Here is a 13,926-nt window from a genome sequence, read left to right on the forward strand (position 1 = left end):
TGCCAAACGACAATATAGCTTGTAATCTTTTTCGTTGAACTTCACCAAAGACAGGTGAAAAGGATAAAAGTTAACATTTAGCCTCAAAGCAATGATACCAGGAAATATGCAGACATAATAACAGCCATAAATGCCATAACCGAGAATATAACTGTAAGGTTAAAAGGGATCAATCAGCCATTATTTTTGCCCTACATCCATTATAATAAGAGAAAAATGAAAATAGCGAAAGAGGTTTAATGGACATTTCAGTGCTCCACCATTTGATCCCAAAAGACGCGCATCGCAAGTTTCGTCAAGGTGGAATGGGCAAGAGAGAGGTTTCTAATATTAACTCACATCAAGGAAACATCATTGACAAGCAAAATCTTATTATACTTTCGTTGTATTGTGTATGGCTAGAAACACAAGACCTGTTTTGAAATACTAGACGGTTGCAGTACGCACGAAGATGATGTCCAGGAACTTCAACCAGAATTTAAAACATCATTTTCGAGAGCTATATACTCCAAATGCTTCCGAAGAAAATCAAATGAGACAATTTGTCACCAGAATAAAGAAAGAAGGACAAAACTGCAGATTTAGGCACTGGATGAAAATGTGGATAAATGCAGTGTCTTTGGGTCTGATACAAATATGAGATAGTAGCCGTGCGCATGAAAGCACGATGATGCAAGTGCGGGAGACGTCACGTGTTCCGGCCACGACTCCAAATAACACTGTTTGCCGAGTGATGCAGAAAAATAAGTGCAACAGCCACGAACAGAAACACGGAGGGCGGCAAAGTATTGAACAGCAGAGAGAAGAAGGCGATCGAGACAGTGTCATCGATGCAACAAAGCAGGTCAAGTCGAAAAAACTATACAAACCCAGCAAAAGAGAAGTATGTGGGAAATGTGGTGAAATATAACATTTGCTGCTTGCTGCCAAAGCCAACATTCATCAAGATGAAGCTTATGTCGGTGATGAAATTGTTTCTTTTGACCTTGCCAGTGAGGAGGAGGAGGAGGAGGAGGAGGAGGAGGAATAGGAGGAGTTATCCTTTTTCTGCAGGCAACAAGACAGATGATTCTGCAAGTTTGAATGTTCAAGGAGTTTCATTGTCAGCTTTCATCGATTCAGTGTAATCAGCAATACAGTTGATGAAACTGAGCGTGAAAAGCTGAAAGGGGAGGGAAACTCAGATACAATTCAAGTCACCTAAGGCTGGAAAGAAGGATTTTCAATTCCATGTGGGGTTTGCAATCCCCTGAAAGTTGACAATGAAAAACACAGCTGTCCATTTATAGCCCACACATCAATGACTATAGTCGACGAAAAAGAAAAACGAACTGGCCTAGAAGAAAAAAAAACAGTCTAGAAAATTGGCAGGCGGCGCAACAAAAAGCACGAATCAACTGATTAAAATCTACAAAAATACACAGTAAACAACAAAATAAGAAGATAAACACGGAGGGCAGTCATCCCTGAGCCGGTTAGGCAAAGGGACATCACTCGTACCCATCATCAATATTATTGTTCCAGTTTCAAAGATTTTAAGGTTGGGATCATGAATCATTGGGATAGAGAGACATACAGCTTCAAACTGAAGTACAATAAAGAACAAGGTGAGCAAAATGGAGATAACTGGCAAGGAAGAGAATATTTTTCTGTCAAATGGCGCCGGCTACGTCACTAATTATGGTCAGTTTTGTTTCCAATCGTAAAAGAGTATAAATATGGTGACCTATAGCCGAAAATGTGTTTCAGGCTTCTTTGACACAGTTTTGAGCGGAGGTTATTCAGAATGTCAAAATCCATCACTTAAGCCCAATTTTCCATGGGCAGATACATTTTCGAATATGTGATGAGGATGAAATCGTGAGATGGCCTTCACATACAGTCGACATTATGCGTCTGGTCAATAAGACACTTAACAGGTGCTCTGACATTTATAACACCATCAAACTCTCGGAACCTTTGTTTGGATGCTCGACACCTCCTCCTCCTCCCTTCCTCACAACCTCATCTTTCAGTTGCGCGAGATCGATAGTCGATCGACGGACTTGTTTTCTTCTCGACTACCTGCGTTGGTTGGAACTTTTTTGTTGTTACTGCAGGGGCGCAGGTGTTCTCATCATTGCTTCATGTCAAAACTGTTTGGTTACACCTAAAAAATAAATACATTGGTGAAGAAATCGAGAAGGCTTAGGCGCCATATGTTTCAAAAATAAATCCCGGGAAAAAGTGTGTCTAAATAAAAATGTAGAGAGGAATTTTTATTTGTTAGATGTGTTCTGATGTGGGTGTATCTGTAAGTATCTGTAGACGTTTATATGTTTTTTACATGAGGTTTGTAGAGCTTAATTTAATTCAAAATAATTAGTATTCAAAAGTTAAATACCTGAATCATAAGGAAGCCTTTAAATGTAACAGCAAGTAACATGGATTTATGTTAAGAACTGATTCAAAATTTGTATTTAATTGCCCAGATGCTGCAAACTGAAACTTTTTCTTGAGAGAGAAGACCTTAGTTCAGACGAACTAGCTATTATTTGTTGCATTCTGATTATCTAAACCTGCCTGTGCTATCGACTAAACCTCAAGCTTTTGTGAAACAACGGGTAGATGACATCCTTTTCGATCTTCATTTGAACCAGGAACCCACAAAGGAGTTACCCCCATGTCTATAAGATTTGTTCCTGCTTGTATCTAGAATCGTGCACTTTACTATCTTTCAGCACGCCATGTTATAACGAGGTGACATGCAACTAGATGTATCTCCCGATGGTTCACATTTGATCATGGTTAAGATTTTGCAAGGGATAACTCATCAAAACGGAAGATTAGTTTGGCTGAATTTTTTTTTTTATTATTATTTTGCGTTATCAGATTATCTCTTATTTCTGATATTAAGCCGAGAGGAACCCTCAGTAACGCAGTAAGAGGTGATAGTAATCAGGACCCAACCAGAGGCAGGTTTTTTGTTGTTTTTTTTTTTACATCACATCGGTAGAGTCTTTCCGGTGTACGAGAACTTGTAGTTAAAGCAAAATTGCACTGATCGCAAAAAAAAAAGAACCGAGTAAATCAGTTAAAAGTTCTTCCCCCAGGGTCAGCAACCTGCCGTCTTCCCAACGGAACGGGACATAAAAAAAGGCGAAAGAATGCTCGTGTCATCTGTTAGTCGGTGTATAGCCCCAATGGGCTGAACATTGTGGTCTCCGCGGGGTTTGCGAACACAAACACAGACAAAAGATATTTTATTCGCTCCCAGGCACAGAGCAGTCTGCATATTCCATCGTTAAGAATTGTGTAGCTTCCAACAGCAGCCAGCCTCCTCCTAATGCATCCTTCGTCATCTTCGAGTCGTCGCAATCTTGGAAGTAGGGTCACGTAGCTGACCCCAACATAATACACAAATATTGTAAATGTACTCGTTACTACATTGACATCAAAGTTTGGTTGCTGTCTTGAAACCTCTTCTTTAATAATATATATTTAGCCTTATATGACACTTTATACCAATAAATGTTCCATACCTTTTGTCAGTTAGTTTATCGGTGTGTCTTTATTCTTCCCTTGATTAGTGTCGGTCGTTGTTGGGGGATGGGGACATATGGTTAATTAAACCTGTCTTGAGTGATGGTGAGCAAGTCCTGCACGGAACGACCATCTTACCTCTTCACGTTCGTTTTTCCTTTGGCAACCTCAGCATTCTCCCTTCAAGATACCTGTAAGGACTTTCTTCCGCAGTCATTCGGGTCACGTGAACCAGACTAACGTACGTCCCTTGACTTCGGCGAATAGTGGTTCCCAGGGTACACGAACGTGGTGACCGGGGTGTAGCTCAGTTAGGGCTGTTTGTTACTAAATAAAATTTTGAGAAGTCATCAAAACTATTGCATTCATAAGTGAATTAACAATCTGACGGTTTATCACTGGTTTGCTGTGTGAATTCTGTCAAAGACAATCAGTAGCAGCTACAGTTGGAGGTATGTTGTAATCACAACTGTGTGATTATTCTTCCTGCAAAAAGCATGACCTTTATTCACGTCCTGGTGCAGACACAGACTGGCTGTGTGACCTGTCCTGGAGACATTTAAAGATTTTGTGGCGAGGTCACCTGCCCGTTATGTCAGCGGTACCTTACCTTTCACTTTACCTTCACGGAGGATTATCTTTGTTGTTAACGTAATGCGAATTTCTATGTCTGCTTTTTTATATTTGTTTGCTTGTTTGTTAAGAATAGCTTCCAGAAGATTAGAAATTTCTTCCAAACCACTTAGATTCATCAAGCGATTAATTCTAAAAGCAAACTATCAAATAAACCTACAACCTATATTCAGTGTTTATGACAGGACGCTATAAGAGAAAAGCAAAATTGTTTCTTGCAATATTGGTATTGCATTTGGCGAACTATACAGTGTCACAGTAGACACAAACGGAGCTATGAAAGGATCCATTTAAAAATTGGTCCAAGAGCTGCACTTCGTAGCCAAGAGTCAATAAGCGATAAACATCTGCTGATTTTTGCCGAGTATCCAGGACAACAGGAGGCAATGCAGGGGATATAGACCGTGTACTTGACGTAGTTCAAGAAGTTGAAGATGTGGGCAGGCAACAGCTACAATTGCCTGTAACACTGTTAAGAGGCTAAACTGATAAGATAGGGCTATTATCTGTTACTATGGAGACCGACGTGTGGCCCGTTGATTTGTGAGAAGTTGTATTGTACCCAGGAGTTTGGTTATTAGTCTATCTTCAAGCCTGCCTGTCTGCCAGTCTGTTGAACTTCTTTCATCATGGCTGCTGAATAGAGATCTTACGAAGAAGCTGTTGACGAGTTAAGCTGTGTGTGGATTAACAACAATAAAAAGCCGGACATTCTGGAACATAAACTTTTGAACCATGTTACTGAGACTTAAAGGCTAACGAGTTCATTGGCCTCATTACACCCGAAATTCTTATCCAAGAGGCTGTCAGTGTCTTGGAACAGCAGTACAAGTGAGAAATTCAACATCATTAAACATTCAATCATTACAGCGCATTCCAGTGCAACAGCGCTGGCGAAATTTGCGAGTAGGACTGCTCTTCATTGACTGGGTGGACTTGAGGACGGTGCACAAACGGTGCTAGACGATAGGTAGATGGCCAACACAAATTAGATAAAATTTGCCATAAAGTATAAGAGCCTGTCTCCGTAGCCACCGGATCGGCTTTGTACATTAGGCCCAAGAGCTCGACACATCATTCTCGTCCCGCGATCAGAGTCCACTGAGACGGCTTCGAACTTTCTCGCGAGGTTTGCGTGAGAAACATTCCACACTGTTGGTCGCTGGCCGGAAGGTGCCGCGGGCAGAAACGTGGTGGACGAATGTTCTGGACCTTGTAGAAGAGCGATAATTGCGGGTTTATTTGATCTGCTTGCAAGCCGCTCGATGGAGGGAGGTACAGTCGATAAAATTCAAGACAAACTCTTTGGACTTAATTACGCGGATCACGATTTCTCCTACTGTCTCCTCTATTTTCTTTCTTTTTCCACGATCTATATTTAGGGTTTGTCTGAGTCTTTCATTGCAGGGGCGAGATCAATGTCCTTCCTGAAATCATTGAAACCAGAAAAAGCTACTTGTCTCCACCTGTAGGCACGAAGGAAAGGAACAAAGGTGGACTGAGTAGTCGTGAATCTTTGGGTGCCTAGCCCCGACTGCTCCTGTCCTTCAGATTCCTTTTTGGCTTGGTGCTCAAAAATTACAAAATTACATTTTATTTACTGGAGTATAAGAGTGGTTGCAATTAATCACAAAGCCAGTCTGTCAATCAATGTTTGTGAAGTGTGACTGATGTCCTGTCGCCTAGCTGGCTCCAGGGGACTTCTTTTGTGTCTCGTCTGCGGATCTGCAATATGTTGTTTCTTTGTTTATTTGCTGATATGTGCTGGCCTGTGTATGCCTTCTTCTCTTTTTTTTTTTTTTTTTCATTTCTTCATTTGTGTATTTTGCTTTATTTTGTGCCATGCAACTCAATGTGTCCACTTTACTGTTGATGAAACGCGATTAAAAAATCTACTTTAATATTAACTTCTTATTCCAAAAGGATTTGTCAAGCTGCGCACTAGAATCAATAGAAATAAAAAGAGTGAATAAAAGGTGGGAGGACAGATCGACAGCTTGGGAATATTGACATTTCTCTGGATCACCAGTCGTCTCTTGATATGACTTTTTTTTTACAGCGGGGACGTGAGCTGTTGCGCATTCAAGAGGTTTGTGTACCCGCTTAATTGCAGGCCATGTTTCTTGAGTTCTCTCTTTCTGTGTGCGATCGTGCAGATTCAGCTTTTGTTGCTTGGCTTCATTAAAGGTTTTGTAAAGAATTCATACTAATTGAAATGTTTTCAGTGACACATCAACTTAGATGTAGTGACTGGCAAGGGTGACAATGAGGCCAACAGTGACAGTGGTGAGGACAGCGAAGTTCTGACAAAAAGTAGGGGACGGCAGTGATAATAATGGTAGAAGCAGTGGATGTAGTTTCATGAAAAAAATTAACAAAATAAATGTTTTTTTTCTTATGAAAAAATGAAAATCATCTTGATAAACGCGATCTTCAGTGCTGAGCCACTTATGACTAAACTTTTTCAGGGTAAACGGCCTCCGATTAGCCTACGGCTACTACCCTGGGTGGGGCGTCGACGACCATTGCCAAGAGACGGGGGGAAACCACGAGTTTACACAGCTGTGCATGAAGATGCTCAAAAAAATCGGCATGCATCATAAAGGCATTTATGGAGCTATGGTGAGTTATGTAAAACTATAATTTCATGGAGAAAATAAGGTAGGGAACAGAATGTCCCTTCAAATATATGTCTTCCTGATGGACGCAACATTTAGTTATTTTGGGGAATTTTAGAACACAGGATGCTAAAATGTAGTCATTTGCTGTTGAAATCGTTTGCAAGAAGCTAGTTTTAATTGATATCTCATGTACAGTTATAATCACTTTTGTATAATGAATGAATAATAATTAATGCAAGAATACGTAACATAAATATTCGAAGTATATTTTACTTCGGTAGAAAATAACAATGGAAATTTTTAGGCAACACATTTTTTTCTTAGAAATAAACGAATGCAACCCAAATACAGAATGTCTCAGGAGTTATCAATACTTCAGATGATGTCTATGAAAGGCTACTGTTGTATAATTAATAACAATTACTTTATCGGGTTGATCACAAACTTTTACTTGGGTTTCAGGTGAACAACGCCACCTGTGGCCATATAGACGAAGAACGGTATTTGCTGAAAATGTCGGAAAGGAGCAGGTATGAGTGGACACTGATGCCCGCTGGACGAGGCTGGGTCAGCAGTCTGTCCTGTATGATCAGAGTGTGAGCCACGAGGACACTGATTGCGCCTTACTGACAGATATTTTAAAAATCCACTTTGGAAATCGAATAACGGAGAGGTTTTGGGCACAACAACACCAAAGAAACTGTGCGTGCATGGGTGGGTGGGCGGATGTGCTTCTTTTTTTTTTTTTTTTTTTTTGAAATAAGGGAAAAGAAGATTTCTAACGTTTGATCTCAGCCCGTAGTGTTTCTGTGTTAAAAGTGCTGCTATCTTTCATCATTGTGATAATACAAGCCACATACATCTCTCCATTATATTCGGTCAAACGTGTTTTACGCTAGTCGTCTTCTTGTTTCATGTCGGCATACAACTGGATTGGAAGATTTTTTCACGGGATATCATCGTCTTTCATCTCATCTTTTCATAGCAACATTGCGAGCTGTGTCTGCTGCCTGTGTGTCTCTTGTGCAGTTAAAAGAACAGTGAATTGCTTCGAGATATGACTGTACTATATGAACTTTCTTGTTGTGTTGGTTTCTTTACAGTTTATTGTTCAACGTCAGCACACAACAGGCTGATATTAATCCATTTCTTTGGTGGGGGATCATCGTCTGTAATTACCTATGTAGATACAGAGATAGAGTGTCCTCAAAATTAAATTGTGACTGGCCAAAGGGCTTCAGTGTAGAGAATGTAATAAAACTTTGCTTGTGGGCGTAATGGCTGTCCATAGGGGAGGAAAAGCTTTCATTTTCACAGATTTCCGAGATGCACGGTGTGCGAAGAGGCAATAGCTGTGAAGAACAGCAGCCTTGCCTACATGAGGTCCAATGAAGACCTTCTGTATGCTAAATATCTACCACGATGTATATCTTCTCTATGCTAAACATCTACCACAGTATGGAGAGGAGCATCTCGAGACAAAATACTGTTTTTTCACCTTCCCGGGGAACATTTTACGTTGGATGTTTAGTGTTCTTGCAATTGGAGGTATTATTGTAAACAATACACAAAGTGGATGGATAGAACTTCTTATACATCTTCGCTTGTGCAGCAGACCGTATACGAAACAGATGAATGAAGGTGGGGACATGTTGACGCAACTGTTTGCCTGACAAAGGATGGTTGGAAGGTAGCGGGGATATCACGAGCGAAAAAGAAAAATTTTCAACACCTACTGCATCTTCGGTTCGTTCTTCAGCATCTCTGGCAGTGCCGGACCTTATGGCTTCCGGCGTTGACGTTGACGTCTACGAATCGATGGAGGTTGAACTTCTTGGACAAATGACACTCCATTAAGCCTGAATTCTGAAACGCAGGGCTTCTTGTGCAAAGCTGGACCCTGTTTGTGAAACTCTTGTAATATGATTGGGAGAGATTGTGTAGCAAACCTTAAAGGTTGCGGTGTTTGTACATTTCGCGGAGCGGGGTTATTTGTCATCCACTTTAGCGATTAGGTTCAAGAAAGATCTTGTTCTGTCCACATTTCATTTTGTCTAGACTCACCATCCGACTGTTCCTTTAGGTTTTCTTGGGATTTTTTTTTCATTTTGTTCTCCTTTTCTAATTTTTTGAGTCGGTAAGTATGCTGTCCAAAAAGCCATAGCTAATGTCTTCTTCAACAATGCCAGGCAAGAAAAAAGTGGTCTGGAAATTGGTTGAAAGTTTTAAACAAAGTTCAGATGGGAGTGGCATACAAGCATTCATGTTATTAATAGCAGACCCGTGGGTGGTATTAGCAGACGCGCGACTGTTTCTCGTTCTGTAATATTTATGAACTTGTAAGAAGACAAAACCGTGGGAAGGGGATTGAAGTGTTGAAGTGAGAGAAGTATTATGTTTTGCCCTTCGGCCTGAAAGCCAGATGATCATATATTCTTGTTGAAGAAAATGCCCATTCCCCGTTGTTGTAGTTACATTGTTTGCAACCTTCGGGTGTGATATGTGTATGTAGCGGGGCGACCTCACTGTGACATGTTAGTCAGCGTTTGGACAATCACTGTGTACAGACAGTACATTCCAGATGGGCGTGTCTTACATTTTGAGTCGTCTTTTCTGAAAACCACTGCCGTGTTTTCGAGACGATTTACTGTCAGTGCCTTTGTAATATCAAACAACATTCACATACACACGAACGCACACACGTACATATCCACATATCCACGTTTACCAAACAAACACATCTCACCCACCCACCAACCACACACACAGGTGTACGTGCACACACAGTCGAGCGTGTAAATGCACATTTTCCCCCTCAGTTATTGAAATTATAGTTCATATGTTCGTTATTTTATTTAGAACAATGTCAGCTACTTTGTTTTTATTATAATTGTTACATTACATAGCAGTATGAATGGAAAAATTATATTAAGCAACTAGATATTTTGGTGAATACGTACATTTTCTTTCTTATTTCGTTCTCCATGAGATTCTTCTTTGAACCAGCTGGATAAGTTATATTTTTATGACAATAAAAATATGATTTTGGATGTATTAGTATATTAGTACGTTCATATATAAAGTTTTTAATTGGTTAAGAAAATATGAAAATAGAAAGTAAGAAGCGGGGGCATGTGAATGCGTGAGTGAATGAACGAATGAACTAAACCAAGAACATATCCAAAGATACCATGGTTGCTATTTTGTCTTTGAGCTATTTGAAGTGCCCTACAACGTTCTGTTAAGTATTAAAAAACTTTTTTCATATCAAGTTTTTCGAATAATCATAGCCTTACAAAACTCCGCTTCCTGTCGAGTTACCCTGAAGAAAATCGGGTTTTTATCTAATTGGCATAAAAAGCTTCTAGGGAATATTACAGTTTCTTCGCAGAGTTTTCCCTGAGTGTTTTGATTAGTGGCTGATGTAAAATTCCCGGGGTAACTCCTGTTGCAGGAACTGCTTTTTTGACAACAAGAAAAAAAAATTGAAGCTTGTCAAATTTTTCCCTTAAATGTTTTTCCCTGACATCAGAAACTCAGGCGGATATGCATCCTTAGTCTCTAATAACCTTCAACACTCTCATCCTTTTCCGCTCCCTCACTCTCATCTCACTCACGCACGCAACCTGTCTCTGGTTTCAACACCTTTTACAGCATCCTCAAGGAGCTTAAAATGTAATAAAGACGAATATGTTCAGAGTAGTTAAAAGCCCTCCATGTATCTGTGCATCCTTTTATTTATTGTCTGCTTGCCTGCATGGCTGCAGGTGTGAGCATGTACCACGTGACGCCATGAAAGCTCTTAGCTAGCATTTTAGCGAAATTCAGAATTTAAAAAAATGGTAGGAAATGCTGGTGTCCGTGTGCAGTGGAGAATAACCTGATTCATTACCACTTCATTTCTTGTTCGCCATTCGCCGGTAGCTCAGCGCAGCCAAGACGCCATTATCCCTGTGACGTCATCGTGACCTACAGTTCAAGGCCGTGTTATTCGGCTTTTAGCTGGTGCAGAGTCACAAGCTGATTATGCACCCACGGACACGTGATCCGTTTTATTGCGCGTGCAAAGCATCCAGAATCATGTTTTACGTGCTTCGGAGACGGACCCCGGATAGAGCGGGTTCGTTGTTTTATTCCAGCAGCATGGTCTGGGAAGGAAAGATGCGGAGAAGGAAGGAGAGGTGCGGAGAAGGAAGGAGAGAGAAAAGTGGGAAAGTTGTGTTAAGGTCAGACCTCCCATGCTGATTCCTGACTCGCGAAACATTGTAAATAAAAACCATGAATTCGAAAACAAAGCTAGGTTGCACACACTTTGCACGTTATGCGAGAATTGTATATTTGTAGTTACATATCACGCGTATGACATCTCCATGTATAAATAAATAATTATATTCTATTCTATTTCTGGTTTTAGGGGTGAGGGTGCACGATGATACTGAGGTTATTCTGTTGTAATGTGTCATGATGTTTTTTACCATTTCCTCTCACTCTTTTGTTGTTGTTTATTTCTCGCATCCCCGATTCATAGCGGTCCGGTGGCGCAACGGTTAGCGCTGTTAGCGCCTGTCACCAATACAGTGAAGGTTGGCTGCCCTGAGTTCATTTCTCGTCTCGGGCACGCTGATCTTTCTCTGCACGTGACATCTGTTTACAGGGCTGGCTGCTTGCCGTAATATAGCCTTAGTTGCTGACACGGCGTAAAAACACCAATTCCCTCCCCGATTCATATTAGGAAACATAACTGATATTAATATTTTATACATTGAATATTTTTGAGGTGAAGATATGTGCTTGATCTTGAAAAGATTCAGACAATGGTTCTCTTGTGTAAGAGGTTTTTCCGTGGGTCATAAAATAAAATTTTTGGATAATTATGCTATCCTTGGGGTCGCTTGAGAAAGGGATGGGTGAAATCTAAACTGATCTTTAGCAAAAAAAATGTTTATTAAAATAGAATAGAAACTTAATTATGAAAGGGACATAAAATATTTTCTAAAATTTAGAAAACAACCGACACAAATCTACTGTGGTTCCAGTCCAACATAATTCATGTTATTGTACCTACCGGCCGTTTTGAGAAAGACCTCAGCCAGATCAAAGATTACCTATGTGTACTTTTTGTAATAACTCAGAAAAACCACTTTTACCTTCTCTGGATATGCCCCTGTGTACAAAATTTCTGGCTAGAGAGTCATACCTGGCTAGGAAAGGTACCCGGTGATATTGTGGTTATCCTGGTTTAATATGTAGCTTTACTTCTACCATAGACTATTCCTCGTTTTTCTTTCTCACATTCCGGTTTCAGACTAAGAAATTTAACTCGTCAGAAAGAAAATTTATGCGAGGGGGAAATGCGAAAATAATTATTAGAGGTATCAATAGACAGGGAGGGGAGTTATGATTTTGGATACAGAGTATTGAGGACTGGCATCGAACAGCTATTTTTATTACCTCTTGTAAAACTCTTATTGAAAATGTTGTGATGAATACATTAATTCAAGAATTTGTGTTATTTTAATCTCATCAACTGAGTTTTGGAAACTCCCATTGAAAATGTCGCAGAAACAAGTTTCGAATCCAAGATGCAAATGTGTATTTCCTTTTTGAATGATAGGAGAGATTAAATGTTACCAATTAATGCATAATTTATTGATATTTCCATTTGTGACTGTTCACATCGCCAGATGAATACAATTGTTAATGAAAATTGTTTACATGTATTTTAAGATTATTTTGTTCCTGTTCAACACAGTTCGTTTTCCTGACATATAAACTCGACAAGAAACTACGCTCTTAGATGATAATATCTATATATATGTTAATTCGAGATTTAATGATTCTGTCCATGAATTCTTGTGCACATTTTTTTGTCAGGGAAGACGACTGCTTAAAGATAATGATATGGTTTATTTACATGTTTATTTTCCAAACTCATACACGGGTGTTAAATGGTACTCTCCTTTGCATACAAACATCACATACATATAATTTAGACGACATCACATCATAATGAATGTGTGTGTGTGTGCGCGCGCGCGTGCGTGTGTGTGTATGATAGTGTGTGTGTTTGCATGTGTGTGTGTGTGTTATCAGGTGATAAGAATGTACGTTAAAACTGTCTTGTTAAAACATTCAGTCTCCATTTTCATGGATCACCCGATGCCCGTTCATGTTAAGAGTTGTGCTGCTTGTATCAGGCGGCTGTTGACTGAGATGTAGGTGGTCTCGAGAAAAATCTTATCTATTTTACACGTGCACAGGTTACGACCGCTGGTACCTCGTCACTGATCAGGAAGATCGCATTCTCGCACTCAGTAAAGCCAGGTCTTAACATCTTGGACTGTTCTTGTCAAATAGGCGCAGCATGTTACAAATTATATTAAAAATTGTCTGAATTTTGCATGTTATCTGTGTCGGGCACAAACTTTGTACCCTATACATTCTGTCTGGAGCTGTAACATATAAAGGCTGTTTACGATGACATTTGCTTGAAATTAGTTGATGTTAATTAACAAAGCTCTTTCTTTCTTTATCTACATACCCACGCGTCTGTCTGTCTGTCTGTCTGTCTGTCTGTCTGTCTGTCTGTCTGTCTGTCTGTCTGTCTGTCTGTCTGTCTGTCTGTCTGTCTGTCTGTCCTTTCCAACACCCTACCGCTTTTTCTCTCTTTTCCCCTTGTCTATCTCATCAGCTCATCAAACTTTTTCCATCTTCTGTGCACATATTCATAGTGATTAACCCTCATGCAAGTGTATGTGCATGTGTGAGCGAAGATAGTTACGTGAGTGCATGCACATGTGACTGTTAAAATATTCATTGTGGACATTGTAAACATTACCCTGCACGAGCATAAATTTTGATCACTGTTTGTGTCATTGAGTTTTATTGCCCCTTGCTTCCTAATTTAAAATTGATTTACCCTGCATTAAAACAGCTATGACGTTGCGGAGCGGCTCGTGTTTCTCCCTGTGAGCATGTGAGAGTATGGATCCAGATAAATTCGAGCTCTTTGAATCCTTGCATTCGAGTGCTTAATGTTGCACGACGTTTTTTTTTTTTTTTGTTTTGTTTTTTTCTCAGGCTAAGGCTGACAGTCTGGGGCTGTGTGCTCGACGAGTTCCTAGACGCTATGGCGTCTTTCATATCAGCC

General features: G+C 40.0%; 1 protein-coding gene across 1 annotated transcript in view; it reads left to right on the plus strand.

The window, feature by feature from the left end:
• The window catches only part of LOC112562723, a 59,537-nt gene extending 45,815 nt beyond the window's left edge, over positions 1-13,722 (plus strand). The window contains exons 3-4 of the mRNA XM_025236170.1: positions 6,624-6,777; positions 7,239-13,722. Of these exons, the coding sequence (XP_025091955.1) occupies positions 6,624-6,777; positions 7,239-7,376 (292 nt within the window). The 3' untranslated portion in view covers positions 7,377-13,722. The remainder of the gene's footprint in view (positions 1-6,623; positions 6,778-7,238) is intronic.
• Positions 13,723-13,926: the final 204 nt, after the last annotated feature.

Source organism: Pomacea canaliculata, linkage group LG4 (assembly GCF_003073045.1).
Source record: "Pomacea canaliculata isolate SZHN2017 linkage group LG4, ASM307304v1, whole genome shotgun sequence".
Taxonomy (NCBI): Eukaryota; Metazoa; Mollusca; class Gastropoda; order Architaenioglossa; family Ampullariidae; genus Pomacea; species Pomacea canaliculata.